The following is an 18,582-nucleotide window of genomic DNA, read 5'->3' as shown; positions in this document are numbered from 1 at the left end:
CAGTAAGCATAAAGTTAGCAGCTCAATCCCCGAATCCTCCTGTCCACATACCAAAGTGTCCTTAGACAAGACACTCAACTCCAAGTTGATCCTGGCGAGCACCTTGGTGTGAATGTGTGTTAGTGTGAAATGGGAGGCAAACTGTAAAGTGCTTCGAGACCACAAAGGTAATAAAGCACTATAAAGGGGGAAACCGTTTATCAAACACTCTTTGATTTGATAGAGAAATTCTAGCTGAAACAAGTCGGACACTTCTTTTTCTGCTCTTGGGCTCAATTTTCTGGGGCAGGCAGTCCTTGACAAACTGACAGTCATTTCTAATCTATGTCAAAAGGGATAAAACGTTTGCTCATTCAGATAAATCACAAAAGCCAAAAATGTACTTTGCCATTAATTTAAGAGGGGCGAGCAGAGTAATAAATGCAGAGTGAATCCTAAAACCTGACCGCTCTGGATAAAATGCTGTCAAACAGGTCGAGAGACACTCACAGGACTGTCACAGAGACACAGACATGACCTGCTCACTTCTATTCACACGTGTATAGTTAACATCCCCAGTTCATCTGACTTATCTGGAATTCATCTCTCTTCATGTTATGCATGAACAGACCAGAGTATTCAAACATCCTGGTTACACTCAAATATATAATTTCCTTAAGCCAGCAAAGCAATAATAAAACACATGACACAAAACACTATGTGAAGGTGTGAATATCTTCATTTACACACACACCTAACAGGTTTATATATTACGTACAGTGATATGTTGGTACTATACTATAAATAGTAATATACTGTAATCTAAACCAAGCAGATTCATTTCTAGAACATATTTTCATAAAGTTGTTGTTCAAAACAATGAATATGTGTGAAAGCTACTGAAGCACTCCTCATTCAAACATTCCTCCTTAAACATGTCACACATTAACAGTAAACCAACAACTTCCCCACCAGAGAGCACATGCATGGCTCTTCAGGCTGTCAGTCACTCTTTGCCCTCTGCTGAGGAGACACGTTCACAACCTCAACCAAGCTGCAATAAAAGCGGAGAAGGTGACAAGACAAGTGTTGCTTATGTACTTTAAGGGAGGGCAAAGAGCAGCAAGGAAGCAGAAAGGAAGATTAATTATTAACACATGATTTTACAAGGATATCAGTACAGCCGCACTGCCCGATAAGAAAAGGAAAGAGTCGCGACCTCATCGTTTTAACCTAATCACGGCTGACATCCATATTTGGAGAGAAATGATGTAAGAAGTCATATTTGGATGAATGCAAAGCGCCTGTTATAAGTCTCACTCTGACTGTCAGTTCTCGAGTACGAGCGACAATTTAAAGTGAAGCAGAAGAAGAACCAGGATTTATTTCGACACGTTATTTCTCTTTTAATTAAACAAACTGTGGGAAGTTTTTCAGAGAGGGATCCTGTTCAAGTCTCCACCTTTCTGTCATGTTGCATTATTACCACTGTAAGTTAATGAAGGATTTCAACAGCACATGCACAGTGTTACAGCCTCTCAGTCTGTTTTAATGCTGGTATTCCTCGAAAGCGATTCAAGCTCAACACAACCGCCCAACTAGAAATAAGTCACACTTTTGAAACTGAAAATCTTTGACATGCGAGTGCTACTGCTCACCGTTTATTCTAAGCAGCACAAACCACACAAAAAGTGGGTTTTTTTCATTAAAATGACATTCCAGAGGTACTTCTAAAAATATTTAAAAGCTTTATTATGGTCTGAGATATGATGCCAGACCTCTCATTGATCCCATTGATTGAACAAGAAAGTGTGTGAGACGTGCTCAGCTCACTCCCTCAGTAACAAATATGTCACAGCAAGATAAAAAAAAAAAAGGACAGGAAAAGGAGTATTTTCCCTCTGCTGTACAAAGAGCTACTGTGTGGCGAGAGGGCAAGATGAGAAATGCATAAGCGGTGAGAGGATATTTTCCACGGCAACCTGCTCCTGTGAGTGTACCTCTCAATTTTCATACAGAAAAACACGCTGCATGCTTTCCTGTCATCCCCCGCCCCCGTCTGTTCTCTGTGTGAGCTGATATCATGAGTGACCAGGAACAGCGTAAGGCAGCCATGCTTTCTGTCACTGCACACACACACAGTCACACAAAGACAAAAGTTGGCATGAGAGACAGAAGAAAAAGCAGGAGCCGCCTCGTCGGGCCGCGCTGACACACCGACGGCTGTCACACACACTTCAGCAGCGGCACAGATGGCTCACAGAGCAGCACGTAGTGACGCCACATCATGCCAAGACTCCCATTAGGACTCAGCTATCTATAGCACTCGGTGTTAGTATAGTAAAAGTGTGTACGTGTGTGTTTTTCCTGCATCCAGCTGTCCAGCCCCCTGCCTCACCTTGAACTGCCTATGTGTCGGAGTGATGGGATCCAGTTCCCCATCTCCATACTCAAACACCACCTCCTCCTCCTCCTCCTCCTCCTCCTCCTCCAGCACCCTGTCCAAGTAGCACAGCACCTCCTCCTCTTCCTCCTCCATGCTTCTCTCTTTCTTCTTCCCTCCTTTCACCTCCTCCTCTCCTCTTTTTCTGCCTGCAAAAATCGCCTTCCTCAGGGCCCGCCTGGACACATGAGTGCTTTCCCTTCAGAGCAAGTCGTCTGGACACCGAGGGAGAAAGAGAGCGAGGACCCCGCCTACGCAACCCCACCCCCTTCCTCTTTGCTATAGGGCTTCCTGGTGTTTGCGTGTGTGCTGCTGCATGTGTGTGCGGAGCCGCTGCTCCACCTCGGTCGATGAGGTCTGCCCTCCCCTCGCCTCCCCTCACAACAAACACTATCCAGCCACTTCCTTGATGGCAACACAGTCCCTTTCTGTCTGCTTCATTCTCCTTATTTCTTCTTTTATTCTTTCTTCCGTTCTCCTCGGGCAAAAGCCACTTCCTCATCACGCAAGCACACAGTTTCTCTCTTTCTGGCATCACTGCAGGCTGATTCCTCTCTTCTCCTCCTCCTCGTCCTCTGGCCATTGTCCCTATTGATCTGCTGAGAGCTCCGGATGCTGAACTGGGACCAGCTAATGTGCGGCTGATTCTAATTACAGGTCACATAGTTCACATGTTAAAGCAGTTTCAAAGGCAGATCATGGAAATAGTGTTAAAAAAAAAAAAGAGACACGTGTGCAACAACACAATCTAGAAAATTCATAACTCTGGTTACTGGAAATGTAACATGAACAAGTCAGACTTAAGCTCTGATAATGCAGCTGTAGGTTTGTGTGTGTTTATGAATGAAAATAGTTCTCGCTGTGACCTCTGACCCTGATTCTGACCTTCAGGTGCCACTTCACAGGAAGTGACACCCACAACTGCTCTACAATCCTCCTTCTTGCTACTCTTACTCTGATTTCTCTGCCTGTCCGGCTCAGGATTTTAGCTCTTACGTGTTATTTGGGCCATGTAGGCAGTACTTGTTCAAGTTATAACCTTCTCGCCTAAATCATGTGGGCCAGACTTATTTTACAAGCCAATGACTTGGAGGAGTGTCAGGAAGACAAAACAGTAGGAAATTTACGGTCTGTGGTTTGTGTTTCTAGGTCACCACCAGTACATGTCAGTAATACGAGCAGAAAGGGTGTTTTAAGGAGGACAAAGGAGAGAAAACAACGCCAGGCCTAAAGAGTGACAGAAGGGAACACGTAGCAAACAACCAGGAGGACAAAAAAACAAAAACAATCACCCTCAAGTAAAGAAAAACTCTTCTCCCTTTTCCAGGAGGGGAAGATACACAGAAACATCCCAAAATACAAACGTAAAAAAAAAACATCTTGGAGGTCAGATTTGAGCTTTTGTGCTTGTTATATACATCATGCTGAATGCATCTTAGCATGGAGGCGTCAGTCTTGGCTCTCTCATGTGAGCAGATAAAAAGTCAGTGCAAACTAAGTGGAAAGAAAGGCCGACTTAACAAGAGAGTGAAGAGAGGAAAGGAAAGAGCTTTAGAGTCCACGAGGCAGCAGCGTCAAACATTCATTCATTCTCCACAAACCATCTCTCACAGCAACGCCTCTGACTCAGTTGGTGGAAACAGAGTGGGTGACTATACAGATGTATGCAAAGGTTTGGGAAAATTGTGTCAAATTATTAAATTAATTGAAGTCAAAACAACCCAGACAGTGAAAAGAAATTTAAAAAAAAAAATCTTCAAGTGTAAAACAAATAACAAATAAATTGTCACTTTTTATTTCTTAAAAGATAGAAAACAGTAATAGTAGCCTGTGCAAAGTTTAAATGTCAGAATGATATGAACTCATTATTGAATCGTTAGCGTTTATCAGACAGGGCAACAATTTTCATTAAGATACAACTGATGACTCAAAAGTAAAAAAAATTCTACTTTTGCATACTACTACCGAGGACACCATCAGCACAGAAAATATAGAGATGCAACCAAATCACGGTTTATTGAAAGTGGGGAATTAAAATTTGCTGTAATGAAAATTAGCTGAAAATCTGTTGTCAGTTTTAACCCTTAATGTTCACAGCAAAGTCATTAATAATACAGTTCAAATGTAGTTTTTAACCTAAAAAGTACCTGGAGAATCGGTGTTTTTTGTCACCAGTTTGTTGTACTTCATTTTTAAGAGCAACTTTAGGCTCCCAAGATTCACTGCATTTAAAACACATCGATGATGTTCTCGGCTTTTCTTTATAGTGGACTGCATTAATAAAAACAAAACTTATTTTTAAGGTGACTCCATTCCTGACATCGGGTCTCTTGAAACAGGACACTGAACTTTACTTGTCCAAGGCTACATTTTCAAGTTTTCCACATGCGTGTTCTTACCACCATTTGTCACTAGATGGAGACACATTTTCATTTACAACAGCTGACCCCGGCTCAGGGTGACTCGCACAGAACACAACGGAGTAACACGCTTAATAATTTACAAATTACCTTTACTAGAAGAAGGTAAACGGTCGAGACCACTGTGTATTTAAAATACTGTGATCATACAGTAACGAGCCAATGAGAGACAGCAGGCAGATTTAAAGATCAAACAGAGCAAGTGGAGGGTGAAGATGTACAGTAGAGTATGAGATTGAGGATGTAAAAGATGACATGAGAAATTCTAGAAAAGGTATCAAAAGTGACAAAACGGTTTCCAGGTCAATGCTTATCTTATGTTCCCCAGCTGTTTAATGGAAACATGGTTGGTTCCTCCAGAGCAGAGCAGGTGGCGTTTGGCCTTCACCTTTGTTATGGGACACCACAGCATTTGAAAAGCTCCTGTTTATTCTCCTTATCCCTAAGTGCTGTAAAATCCTAGCTGCAATGACAACAAACAGTAAAGTTTGTGCAGATAAAAGTACATAATATGAGTTTTATGTACCACATCATGTTGTTAAGCTTCACTATTAAATAAAATGTAATAGTGCTTTTTAATTACATTGGCCTACGTCTTATCTATGAGGAATGATGATATTCTGTCTCTCCTCTGCTGATGCTCATGTGCTGTTAAATGTGTCTGATGTCACTTTGTGCTGCCAGTTGCACTCTGACAAGACAAAACTTGGCAAGATGACTGTTTTGAATTTCTGCAAAATAATAAAATTACTATTACGCAGTCGTTTTTTTTTTTTTTAATTATTATTATTATTATTACAAAATTTTGTTGTCGATTTGGAATGCCAATTTTCTGTCAAATATGTCATATTTTAATGAAACGTAACTTCACATTGCATTTATAAACATATATTTTTGGCCCGCTGCCCTCCATTCAGATTCATTTTTGGCCCTTGTAAGAATTTGGGTACCTCTGCTGTAGAGCTATGAAGGTGTAAATCACAAAAAAATCTCTAGACACTCAGGACTGATGCAGTTTTCACTAATAACAGGTAACATGTAATGTCTGATATGAAAGCTTTATTTGTGGGGTTTTTTTTATTTCTAGTTATATTCCAAGTGAAGTTAAGTGTTTTAATGCATTGATGCCATTTTGGACAATAAAGTTTATTGTTAAGCTGTAAAATATTCCTCCCCCATTACATATACTCTATTTGTCAGAAATGTTTGATAACCACATTTCAATCGATGTTACAGAATCATTTTATTTTTTTCCTTCCTAATATTAGTATCAGCACAAAAAACTCCAACCAGGCTCGAGTTTTCATTCAGGCTTTTTTTTTAGACCGCATATAAAAGCTGCTGCGATGTGTGTCGCAGCCCGCTGACCTCTTTCTCTCTTTCTGTGTGTGAGTGCGGTGGTGGGGGGTCAGTTCAGGGTCAACATGACTCCCGCTGAGTCTTCCCTGGGCTGCCCGAGCACCCACACACACTGTCACACACACACACACACACACACACACACACACACACACCCAACGGGTCACACAGGGCGCACAGACACGAGCACATACACATAGCTGCGAGGCACGAGCAGAGCGCTGCCAACCTCCGACCCACTGACATGAAGGAGGGAGCGACTGTGTGACAGAACCAGGGACTGAGATATGCAGAGAAACAACCTCATAAATCATCCTGCATTTTGCTTCACATGTGGTAGGAATTAAGAGAGAAAATCAACAGGAAACAGCAAGTGTTGTGTTATATTTCTAGCAGCAGCTAATTGGGGGGGGGGGGGGGGGGGGGGGGGGGGGGACAAGACAGATTTCCACCTACAGTGTTTGAAATTTGATAAATTGTGGACTGTAGATGTATAAAAATAATGAACCCTAACCCTTGCAGACGCTTGACAACAGTGAGTGGGGGTGGGAGGACTTATTTTATTATTTGATTTACTTATTTTACTTTATTTTATTTTATTTATTTCTTCATTGTTTTTTTCCTTTTTCAAGTTGTTCTGTAATGTTCTCTGCGCGCTCATAAATTATTATAATTTTTTTTAAATTAAATATTCAGAAAAAAACAAAACAAAACACTGAACACGAATGATTAATGAAATGACTACTTTAAAATATGTACCAAGGCGTTAAACAGCAGCTACTTTGTTGGATAAACACAGTCCTCTGATGTCTTCCATTTATACTGAGACTGGCAGATTGTTGCTGGTGGCGTCAGAGCCCATCTGGGTCAGTGGTCATTTCCTGCTGCTGTGAATGCGCCACCTGCAGAGCGCCGCAGGCAGTCCAGCGATTGTGGTTAATTGTTAACAATTACAGAGGTTTAAGATCCGGTGGCGAACTTCAGGAGGCCCAGAAAAGACACACAATCCGGGAGTTAAGGCATCTCAGGTGGAGCTCCCACTGCTAATAACCAGGACGAAACCTGGCTGATGACTTATCAGCTTTTATTGGATTATACTCTACCAGTGTTCAGATGATCATCATGTAGACTTAAAGAAAATGTAAATGCCTGTTGAAATAATTTACTTTTAAACACACCACTTCAACTGTGCTTCATATTATTCAACATTTAGTCACATTACTGCAGGGTTTAGTCAAAGCTACATGGTTGTCATGATAATATGGTCAAATAGGGACTACTCTGAATGGTACATTAAAGGTAAGGTTCAGTTTTTTTTCCAGGTTTGCCTTAAAACAATACATATTTCGTTTTTGGATTCCTATACTTGTTCCTTCTGTTGGTATCAAATTTCCTGAGTTAAACTCTGTCCAGGAAAATACAGGAAGAGAATGTCACAATAAAAACACAAAATTAAGGAGACACCTGCTTGATTTGAATCATATTGGCTGAACTTTCGATTTAATTCTGGCGCACAATGACGACTGTGCCGCAGAGCAATGTGTGGATTTTGTCCTTCATCGCTTACTGTACACCGGATCTGTTCAGGGCGAGTACACACAGCAGGAACAATCATGGCAACCAATTATTCTTTCAAAATACATACGAGTATGGGAGTATTGTAAAAAAAATTGAAATTATCCTTTAAAACAAGCCTACAGAAGAAAAGTCAGTAGCTTCAACATGTGATATTCCTCAGAAGCAGGATTAATGTGACGCTGGATAAAAAATAAATAAATTACATAATAACAGGAAACGCTCCCAAACACTGCACTTCCCGGCACCACTCAGTGAAGCAGTCACTACCGGCAGCCACATTACTAAGCAATAACAACATTACACTGATCAACACATAAACACATGAATTCAGTCTTTAAATCTTTACTGATGTTTTCCAAGACACATCATAATGAAATGAACTCAAATCAATAGTTCAGTCAAATCACTTCGAGTATGCGTTGGAAGAAAATACTGTTAATTACACAGCTGTTATAGTTGATCAGCTGAAACCAGAGAACAAAACTACCCGCAGGCCCTTCAGGATTTGTACAAATTCTACTTGAGCAGTATCAGTCATGTAATTTACAATCACAAACATCCAGCGATTTATGATGTCTCTCTCCCAGCTGTGACATTATTTATCTATTATTTGTTATATATGTCTAATAACATGAAGGTGTCGACAAGTTGCAGCAACAAAGACTGACACTAATTGCACCTTTCTCTGTGTGTGTGTGTGTGTGTGTGTGTGTGTGTGTGTGTGTGTGTGTGTGTGTGTGTGTGTGTGTGTGTGTGTGTGTGTTTCTCACCAGTAGCAGGCCCTCTGGTGGTGTGGGGGAAACCGTTTCTCCATCGGGCCCCTGGGGTGCACACAGCTGGGGCGACATGGTGGGCGATTCATCTATATAGGGCAGTGTCTCCGAGCCATCCTGGGACTTGCCGTCTTCTGCTGCGTCCCCCTCGTAGCCATCTGTGTTGTAGTTAAAGTCTGGAGGAGGTGGAGAGAGATAGAGAGAGGAAAGGGCGGACAGCAAAGGAGAGATAAAGAGGAGGGACAAAAAAAAAAAAAAAAAAGAGAGAGAGATACTGGTTAACATTTCAGTACAAAGAACAAGGCCAACGCTCCAGTGAATCACAAGCAAGAGTCTGCAAACCACTGAGAACAACCCAGGTTTCCTCAATGCCATTTTCAAACACCAACTCCTATTGTGTGAGGAGATTAGCGGGGGAAAAAAGCTAATTGTACAGGTTTTATTTTGAAAGTCCTCCAGGTTTTAGATGCTGCAGACGAGGACAGAAGCAGAATGTGTGAAATGAAAGCTGAAATTTTTGGAGACAGCTCACACACACACAGGATGAAATCACACACAATCGCAGACTGACAAGCTACTGTGGACAGCTGCTGTAAAGCTCAAAGGCATCAACAAGCTGAAAACATGTCAAGAACAACATGAAACAGTCTCAACTGGTGGCAGGGTCTAACAATATAATATATCAGTCAACTCCTGTGACGTGGACACTTCAGAGCAGCACATTTCACCTCCAAACTGAAGTTTAATTTTGTGTTCGGTATCACAGTCTTGTCATTTCCTACATTAGGCTTAGTGTCAGTATTCAGGTCAAAATTCATGTCCTGTGACAACGCCGGCGTTCAGGCCTGAGCAGCATTGACAGCTCCGGTGGAAGGGAACAGCGCTGACACTGAAAGGACTCCTGCCCTGCCTCTAAAAGAACACTGCCGAGGAGGACAGAGGAATAACAAACAGGCAGAGAGAGGTCCAAACCTACTATACGTCTGAAATGCTGGAAGGCTTTTAGCTTGAACCAGATGCAGGAAGTTGGTGCATTCTGCAGTCTGATGGTGTAACTTTATCAGTGCCAAACAATCATGCATACAGGGTTGGCCCAATATCTGAAAAGTTTCCCTTCTGCAAACCAGCAGGTGGCTTTTATTGTCAAGCAGCAACAGGAAATGCTTCATCTTTTGCTATATGTGTAGAAATGGTTAGTTTTTAAATAACAAGATATTTGGGAGTGTCCTGTTAGCAGACCGGTGGTCAGTGTTTCTGCTACCAACCGTAAACGCATGCAGGCTTGAGGTTATGTTACTACACATTTATCTCATGTTTAATTATCACAGTTTTCTCGTATTTGGCCGATACTTTACGTTTATAACAAAAATTACTCTTGGTTGTCATCTTTACTTTCCAGCCTGCATATAACTATTTTTAATTGCAAATGCAAATTAAAAAAAACTCACATATCTGATGCAATACCAGTATACTTACTTAATGAACTTGGAATAGGAGAAGTGCACGCACCAAAGCCTGACTATCAGGAAAAAAAGCTACATAGCAGGGGCCGTTGAAAATGCAGAAGCCAACATTTGTGAAACCGGCTGTATATGGTAGGTGTGTGGGTGTGCCTGCATATAATCTTTGCAGAGCTCACACCACTGCTTTAAACCACAGCTGTGTGTCAATGCACAGACATAGAGGAGGTGTGTGCGTGTTTGTGGAAACCCCAGACAACTGTAACGAGCCTCGGATGGGAACTAATTGAAAAATAAAGGCAGGGGTCGATCCCCACTGGGACGACACACGCCGCCGAGCTGATGCTGCCGCGTGCCAAGACTGGCAGTCTGTCACCTACAGACACGCTCCATAACCCACAGTCACTGGACCACCCACCTGTCAATCACAAAATAGAAAATAAAAAAACAACTCCATCTGTTAGTTACATGCAAGTATGCGTGTGAACCGTGGAGAGTCACAGCTACCATATGGTCTATCTGTAGCTGTCGGGCAAATAGCTGACAAATGGTGCTTTCGGCTCTTTGCTGACTTTGTGATGCCCGTGTAGAAAACACGTTTTGCTGCAAAACGACACGAGCAGAACAGGAGAGGTTCAGGAAAAAGAAGGGGGTCAAAACACCGATTTGTCCAACTCCGACTGTCATCATGCCATCGATCACGCCACGCTGCTTCAATAACGCGAGCGTGATTGTATTTGTTTTCACTCTCTCCCATCTGTTCCCTCTCTCTGACCCCTCTGAACACCCTCCTGCCTCCTGCCGGGCTCATTTGTCCTCGTCTGCTAAAGCCGTGCGAGCAGCAGAGAAAAACAGGCAACTCCGGGATGTTTACCTGACGTTGTAGCACTCAACAGTGTCGGCAAATCGGATGTTTTGAGGCGTAACTTTGATTTGGACGGATGGACATAAAGCACTCAATAAAATGCTCAGGTCTAAACGAGCACCAAGGTCAGTTCCCTCTTTTACAAAGATGTCAGCTGCGATTCAGAAACATCAATAGGCAGCAGAAACTATTCAGGAATATAGTTTGCATTGGACACAAAGCAGCTGACTCCTGTGTTGTACTTACAGTTGCCTGAGCTCTCAGTCATTTGTATGCAGTGCGTGTGTTAAACTGTTAATGCGTGTCATTACAGTCGCAGAGTTTGTACGAATCACTCTGTGAGCAATCTGGAGTGTGAGTGGTCATTATTCCTTTACATTATCTCTGATTAGCCAAATTGATGCAAGCCAGACAGAGAGGGAGAGAAAGAGAGACAAAAGAAAGGACAGTAGTGACGACGTCTCCTTCGCTTGGCTGCTGCTGCTTCATGGGATCAGCTCAAGATCCAAAACAGTCACACAACAGAGGAGGTCCCAGAGACAGAAATAAAGGGCTGTGAATTCAGTAGCACTTTCAGACTACAGCTGTACTGTGAGGAGAAAACACCACATACTCAGGTGATGATAGTGAATACATCCGTGTAGAGGAGACACGAGACAATGATGCACATTACAGTTAATTAAAACCACGCTTCAATATTCTGCACAGATGAATAAAGTAAAGTAAACAATTTCATTCTTTTAAAAATATGACAATTTAATTCAAGCCCGACTGATTTATCGTCCGATTTTGACCAGAGATCGCTGTCGGTGTAAATGTTATTCCATATTTTTTTACACAACATAATTCGGAAAAAGATGCTTTGGATAATTTAGAAATTGTTTTTATTGTGTATTTTTTTTTTTCATTAATATTTATTCATAATCATTACAGTTCACTGTTTCAGTGCACTGATTTTGGACACTAAAGTTTATTGTTAAACTGTAAAATATTCTGCCTCCATCTTTTTTTTACTTCCTAATCAGCCCCCAAAATCCAGTATCAGTCAGGCAGTTCACCATAAGACATGAATCCATCAGTTTTGAACTAAGAGACTATTTTATAAAGGCTGCATGTCAGATGTTATGACTTCAGTATACAGTAACCATCACATCAGTAAAACAGACAATCACAAAAGCTTCACGTCCACTTCTGTTTTTGTCACAGATGGGTATTTACAATCAAGTCAGTTGTTTCAGTCTGAATATTCATACACTTCTGCTCATAAAGGACCGCGTTCACAGTCCAGGTCATTCATGGTAGCAGCTACTTCATCAGGTGCTGAGAAGCAGCAGCCTCAGGAAGACACAGGCTCAATGAGTTCATTGATATATCTGTTGATTGATGTGCTATTTAGCGACGAGCCCTTCAGTGGGGAAATTTGGTAAATGCTGTTAATTACAGCTCAGAGAGATCGACAGCAGTTCATACACAGACGCTGAAATAGAAAGGCAACTGTCCATCAAAAACATCGAGAGGATGGTGAAGAGCTGCGACTGCTTTTACATAATGTATCTCTCTCCAAAACGTGAATGAAAGGGACTTTTATTTTAGGGATATTTTGCCGACTTCTACTCAACATGCAGGGACAATGTTCGCCATGTTACCACCTCATTTGAGTGTGTTAAGCTTGCTATCATTCACTGATTAACACTAAAAACACAGTTCAACTGAGGCTGATGAGACCGTCATACACCAAAGAAACCAACCAACCAACATTTTTATCTGACAATGAGTGTCCAATGTCAAAGCAATCCATCCATAAGTTTTAGATACATCTCAAGAAAAAAGTAACGCATTAACTTAATGTGTGTTTAGTGCCCACACAGCAAGTCAATGTTAGGATTTTTCACTAAATAAGTAACAACTCTAAATAGTTTGTGGTGCTCGAGTTAACGTCAGAGAATCACCAAGTCATTCAAGTCAGTCCTCAAGGGAAAGGCGGCAATCCATCTTATAATTGTTAAGATATAACAAACTGGGGAAAGGTGGTGGAAAAACAAATACTTCTACAATTTTAAAGGTGCGGTGGGTGGGATTTAGAGGGATATAGAGGCAGAAATTTAATATAATTATGTTTTCATTTGTGTATAATCGCCCAGGACTAAGAATTGTTGGATGTTTGTTACCTCAGAATGAGCCCTTCATATCTCCAAAGGGAGCGGGTCCTGTTCCACGGAGGCACCATGTTTCTACAGTATCCCAGAAGGGACAAACCAAACACGGGTTTGGGAGGTATAATCTGCAATCTGCAACCTCACCACTAGATGCCACTAAATCTTACACACTGCTCCTTTAATATATGATTTAATAGACAATGTTAGTCAAAGACAATAAGTGGTACAAAGTCGAAAAACAAAGTGATTTTCTTTCATGGCGTCATTTCTATCCAAATAAGCTGCCTTTTGTATTGAATCTAATGTTACAAATCACACTGCACCGTTTCACGCAGGCCCCATTGAAAACAAGTACGCAGTGGTGTCATGTGTAATTGAAAGAAATATAATTATATCACTGTGCATTTGTCAACACAGTGTTAATTAAAAGTGAGCTTAGGTTACATTGGTGCTTTGCTATCTTTGTGAAACCCAACCACGGTCAAAAATGCTCCCACGGGCATGTGCCGGTGACACGGAAGTCCTCAAGTGCACATGTTTATCTGCACGCGCTCTGACAGGCTGCCTCAGTCAGCTAATGCACCCTGACAATCCCCATGCGTGACAAACACAAAAATCAATGCTGCACTGTCAGTCCATTCAAGGGGATTTTTTTCAGCGGAGTGGATTTATTAGGCCTAACCTGTTGTTACTGCTCAATAGAGCTGTCTCCACACACACGCACACACACACACACACAGACTGGAGAGACTGCACAGTCAAACACGGTGCGACCTGACTCACCAATGCTGGAGAAGAAAGAGCGAGCGGCGCACACGGCCTCAAAGAAGAAAGCCATGAGTGTTGTCTGACCAAAACACCTTTCACTGGCGGTTATCCATGTCGCACTCTGGCAAACGTTGTGTCCAAACTACAAGTCCCGCTGGCCCCTGTTTCTTTGAATCGAATCCAATATCACAAACTGAAAAAGGCGCACTCAGATGTAGCCTACCGCTGATGAGAACAAGAGAGCCAGTCTAGAGCTGTTCACTGTTGAATACTTCCACTGTTTTAAACCTTTCAGATAGCATTCATTCAAATGAAGGCAGCAATGTTGTATTCAAGTACACCCACAGCCGAGGAGGAAGCAACAAACACACGCACAAAGAGCAGTTACTGTATGGAAGCTACATCATGTATGTCCGTCTGACGGATATTGTCTCGTCACTTCTCAGCTGGCCAGTAAAAACGGTTCTGTTACCGTTTACGGGTCATATAGGCATACAAAAAAAACACCAGTGGGAGTGTCTGTACACGAGTTGTAGGTCCACTTCATGTGCTGTACCATGAGGAACCAACCAAAACTGGATTTCTAGTTTAGACACTCTGAAATTCAACCACTTGTCAAACAGCTGATGGAAAGTCAGCGGGCCAAACTTAATTCTGAAGGCTACACGAGCAGAGGCAGTGAAGCCAGCTGTGGATTAGTGACGTCTTCATATTTGGAAATTATTCAAATCACCGTGTTGTTGTGAACTTCTATGAACCCAGTGAGCTCGTGAATTTATGAAAAGAACCGTCATGAACTGTTTGCAGAAGCATTTGAATATGTGCTTTGGGTTTTTCCAGCAAGGACAAAAACTTCTCCTGGCTGGCTGTTATCAAAAAGGGAAGCAGGTACATCATACAATCATTGACTGGTTTGTAAATGTACACGGTGAACTGTCCATTATAAAGGGGACATGCAGTGTCCATCCACACGCAACTAAAAGTCCATTTAGAGACGCCGCCAGCAGCTCTGAATCCACGACCAGAGTGTCCAACTTCTTTTAGATCTCATCTCTACTGTTAAAATGGTTTAACACAACTTATGCAGCTACAGATGTTGTTTTCAAGTTTTTCATTGTACAAATCAAAAGGTCAGATAACTGGACACAAAGTTGACCCTTTATGGACTTGATGGCTGACCTGATGGTGCCCGGACAGACTAACAAAAGTCCAAGAGCCACTTAAAGACATATTCCTTCAGTGCCACTTAAATACTTGGCTAGAGATAATAGCCATTATTACACCATTAGTTGAACTGAGAGGTCGCATGAACATAGCAGTGGAGCCCACAGAGCTGTGAGGAGGATAAGACCATAAGTCAGTGTGTGCTGACAGAGGCAGGACAGACCAGCGTCCCTCCACTGAGACAGAGATTTAACGTTGAGGGAAGTTCAAACTCAGCTGTATCATGTTGCTGACTAGCTTTACTGTGAATCTCGGCTCATTTCAAATTAAAAAAAATTAACAGTTATTGTGTAAAAACAATGCAGGACTTTTGCAAGCAGGAAGTAGACTTGCTCTCTTTTGCGGTATTGAAAAAATTACCTTTTTTCCACTCCTGGTTTCTTAAGCTGTGAAATGTCATCCCATTTGTGCAACATGTCTTAAGTGTTGTAATGTGTTGTCTATTTTTATGTTAAGAGCAGTCATTTTTAATGAGGCAGTCGAGTACAGTTTGGCTGTCAAAACTAAAATGTCAATTTAAATAAGGAAAGAAGAGTTGCATTTTGACTTTGAGGATCTGACTCCAAATTATGTTTTATCATACTAAAATACTGAAAAGGTCCTATTATTCTTTCTTAACATCCACCAGACTGCAAATAAAACGGAGCAGTACTGACTGAAACCAAGTTTGGCATTAGTAATGGTGTCAGGCGACGGGAGAATTAGTCCCCATTTCCTTTTAATCTTTATATTGATGATCTGACCGAGTGATCAAACGCCTGTAATACTGGCTGCATGATTGGGAATACCAATGCAGATGTCTGCTGATGACCTTTGGGTCCTTAGTCCATGTAGTGCTGGTCTCCTTAATATATGCCAGTCAGAGTGTTGTCACGATCTGAAGAACCAAAGAGGACAGATGGTCTAATAACAATCTTGGTGTCTGTAATGAGGTCACAGATCTCTGACTTCTTATTACAATACAAATGACAGATGATGATATCCACAGGCAAGGCTGTCTGATGTATGCACAAGCAAACACTCTGTGATGATGATGATGTGGGCAAACTAGAGAAAAGTTACTTCCGGAGACTTCAAGCAGCTTATAATGATGCCACAGGATTACTGAAGACACCTCGACGGTGTTGTGAGTGAAATATTTTACAGCTGCCTCCACACTCTGCTGGGCCTGATGCTGCTCCACAAGGCCTGATGCAGTGTGCGATGTGTTTTATTTCTTACCGTCATTTCCGTGTCTCACGTGTTTCCAGTTTCCAACAAGCTGAAAACATCATGTGTGTTTAAACTACACAACTGTGTTACTGATTTTACTCTGCTGTCCCTTCATGGCTTCTTTTCTTGGAGTTCATTAAAATCATCCGTTGTCTTCAGCTGCGCTTTTGAAATTTAAGCTAAGAAATGTCAAGTATATATCTATTTTATTTATTTTGTCGTTTAAAAGTCTTATCTTGTCTTGGTCTTACCAAACATGTGGTTGAAATGAATGGGTGTAAGCCTACTTACTGACAAGATAAAAAAAAATATACATGAATAAACAACAAACCTTGAGCAGAAATGCAAAATGCATCACTGAAATTATAACGTAGGTGTTGCAGAGTTGATATTTCTGACTACTACTCTGAATATCAGACACACTACACTGTGTTTCATGTGTCTGATACTCTTGTTTCTCTCTCTGAACTGCCTTTGCACTCCACATAATGCTTAGGGAAATTAGTGCAGCCCATGAGGAAACATAGACACTCTCACTGTGTCAGTTACACCACAGATATATATGCTCCACACAATTACCCATAGGCTCTGCTGAGTTAGATCAATGGGGTTAATAAGGAACGGCTTGCACTGGAAAACCTTTCAAACGGTGTTGCACACTCAGACACAAACACACAGAGCACACTGATCCACAAATGTAAAATTGCTCATTTCAGCGTCTGTGTGTCCCTTTGAGTCCGAAAAAAAACAAGCGTTTAAATCTGTCACTGAAAACTAAACCTCAGCAGTTTCAGAGCAAACAACTTTCACATGCAGAGGAAGAGAATTTATTACACAGGGAGCAAAGTGAAGGCAATGAAACAAATCAGAAAAATAGTAAAGTTGCCAAAATGCTGCCAATGATCTCATCAGAGAACAGAGTAACCATACAAATTTACTGGGTTTTTGCCTTTTAAATAAATGAAGAAAAGGGGTCTTCAATCACTTACGTCGATATGAAACCTCAAAGGTCCCAGACCTTGTACAAAATGTATTTGCAGGCTTGATATCTATAAGAGGATATTTTTGTCGTTTTAAGAACCAAAAAACTATCACAACATAGTTTTACATCTCCTCTCTTAACTCTCCTGTTGTCTTTGGGTCAAAATGACCCACAGCTGTGTTCAACCAAGTTCTATTTTATTTTCATATTTTTTTGGGATCATTGGTGACAAGGAGATTGTGAGGGTTTCTTTAAAGAACGATGACCAATGATCCCAAAAAATATAAAAATATAGAAATAAAATAGAACTTGGTTGAACACAGCTGCGGGTCATTTTGACCCAAGGACAACAGGTAGGTTAAGCTTCTTTCTGGAGCTCTACAAGGAACAGGCTCTTCTGTGTCTGTGACCCCTGACAAACACAGTGGTCCTTCTATCGCAGATCTAGCAAGCTACAAGATCAAAGAAAACCTTCGTGTTTTCTTTCGGATAAAAAGCTTGATGGAGGGCCGTGTAGAGGGTAGTGCTCGACAAACTCACTGAAGTACAAACAGCAAAGTTGCTGAATATGGACTGGGTGCTTTTCTCGGTGGAGTGAGCATTTAGAGACTTAAACAGTATTCATATAGCACTTTGAAGTTCTGTATGATCGAAAAAGAAAATGAAATCTGAATTTATATATTATGTGACCTTTAAACACATTTTCCTTGATGTGACGTTTACGTGTCAGCCGCTGAACAAAAATCTCCAAGTGGAAATATAAAGAAAACACTATTTCCCACAGCGACACAGTTAGTCTGTCCTCACAGTGTGAATGCAACACTTCTCAGCTGCATTGCGAGGCATCAGTAACGTGGCACAATCGACACAAAGCAGCAGACTAAATGTTCAGTGACATAGTCTTGGCAATTAGTTTTTCTGATGCCATCGCTTCCTGAAGCCCAAAAAAAAATTGAAGTGAAGAATATATAATCTATAATTAAGGTAATAAAACATGCAAAGCACATGAAATCCTTTAAAGAGGTCAGGGCAGGGTGAAGAGCTGCGTGGCAGGTTAGTGCTTAGACTCGGAGCTTGACTAACGAACACACAGATAAGTGTCATTCATTGATACACGAGTGCCTTTCGAATTTGGCCACCGACAGCTGGCAGCAGAAAAATCCTGGCAATGCAGAGAGTAAATATCTTCTCCAGAGAATCACTGCTGTGGTGTGTGTGGCAGGAAAAACAGTCCACCAAGCCTGCCGTGCGAATAAAGACTAAATATTGTTGCATAACCGAGCGGTTAAATCTGCAACTTGTCCTTTCAACACCACCCACTGACCACACCCAATGTCAGCTCACATCCCTCTCACTGTTAACC

General features: G+C 41.5%; 1 protein-coding gene across 2 annotated transcripts in view; it reads right to left on the bottom strand.

Moving 5' to 3' along the window:
• Positions 1-18,582, bottom strand: part of abr (ABR activator of RhoGEF and GTPase) — a 138,914-nt gene that overhangs the window by 78,801 nt on the left and 41,531 nt on the right. For both annotated transcript variants that reach the window (XM_069146921.1, XM_069146922.1), the window contains exon 2: positions 8,550-8,728. In XM_069146921.1, the coding sequence (XP_069003022.1) occupies positions 8,550-8,728 (179 nt within the window). The remainder of the gene's footprint in view (positions 1-8,549; positions 8,729-18,582) is intronic.

This window comes from Embiotoca jacksoni, unplaced genomic scaffold, assembly GCF_022577435.1.
Source record: "Embiotoca jacksoni isolate LCO1_2020_lvr unplaced genomic scaffold, fEmbJac1.0.p SCAF_13, whole genome shotgun sequence".
In the NCBI taxonomy this organism is placed as follows: Eukaryota; Metazoa; Chordata; class Actinopteri; family Embiotocidae; genus Embiotoca; species Embiotoca jacksoni.
This window is presented reverse-complemented; position numbering and strand designations above follow the sequence as displayed.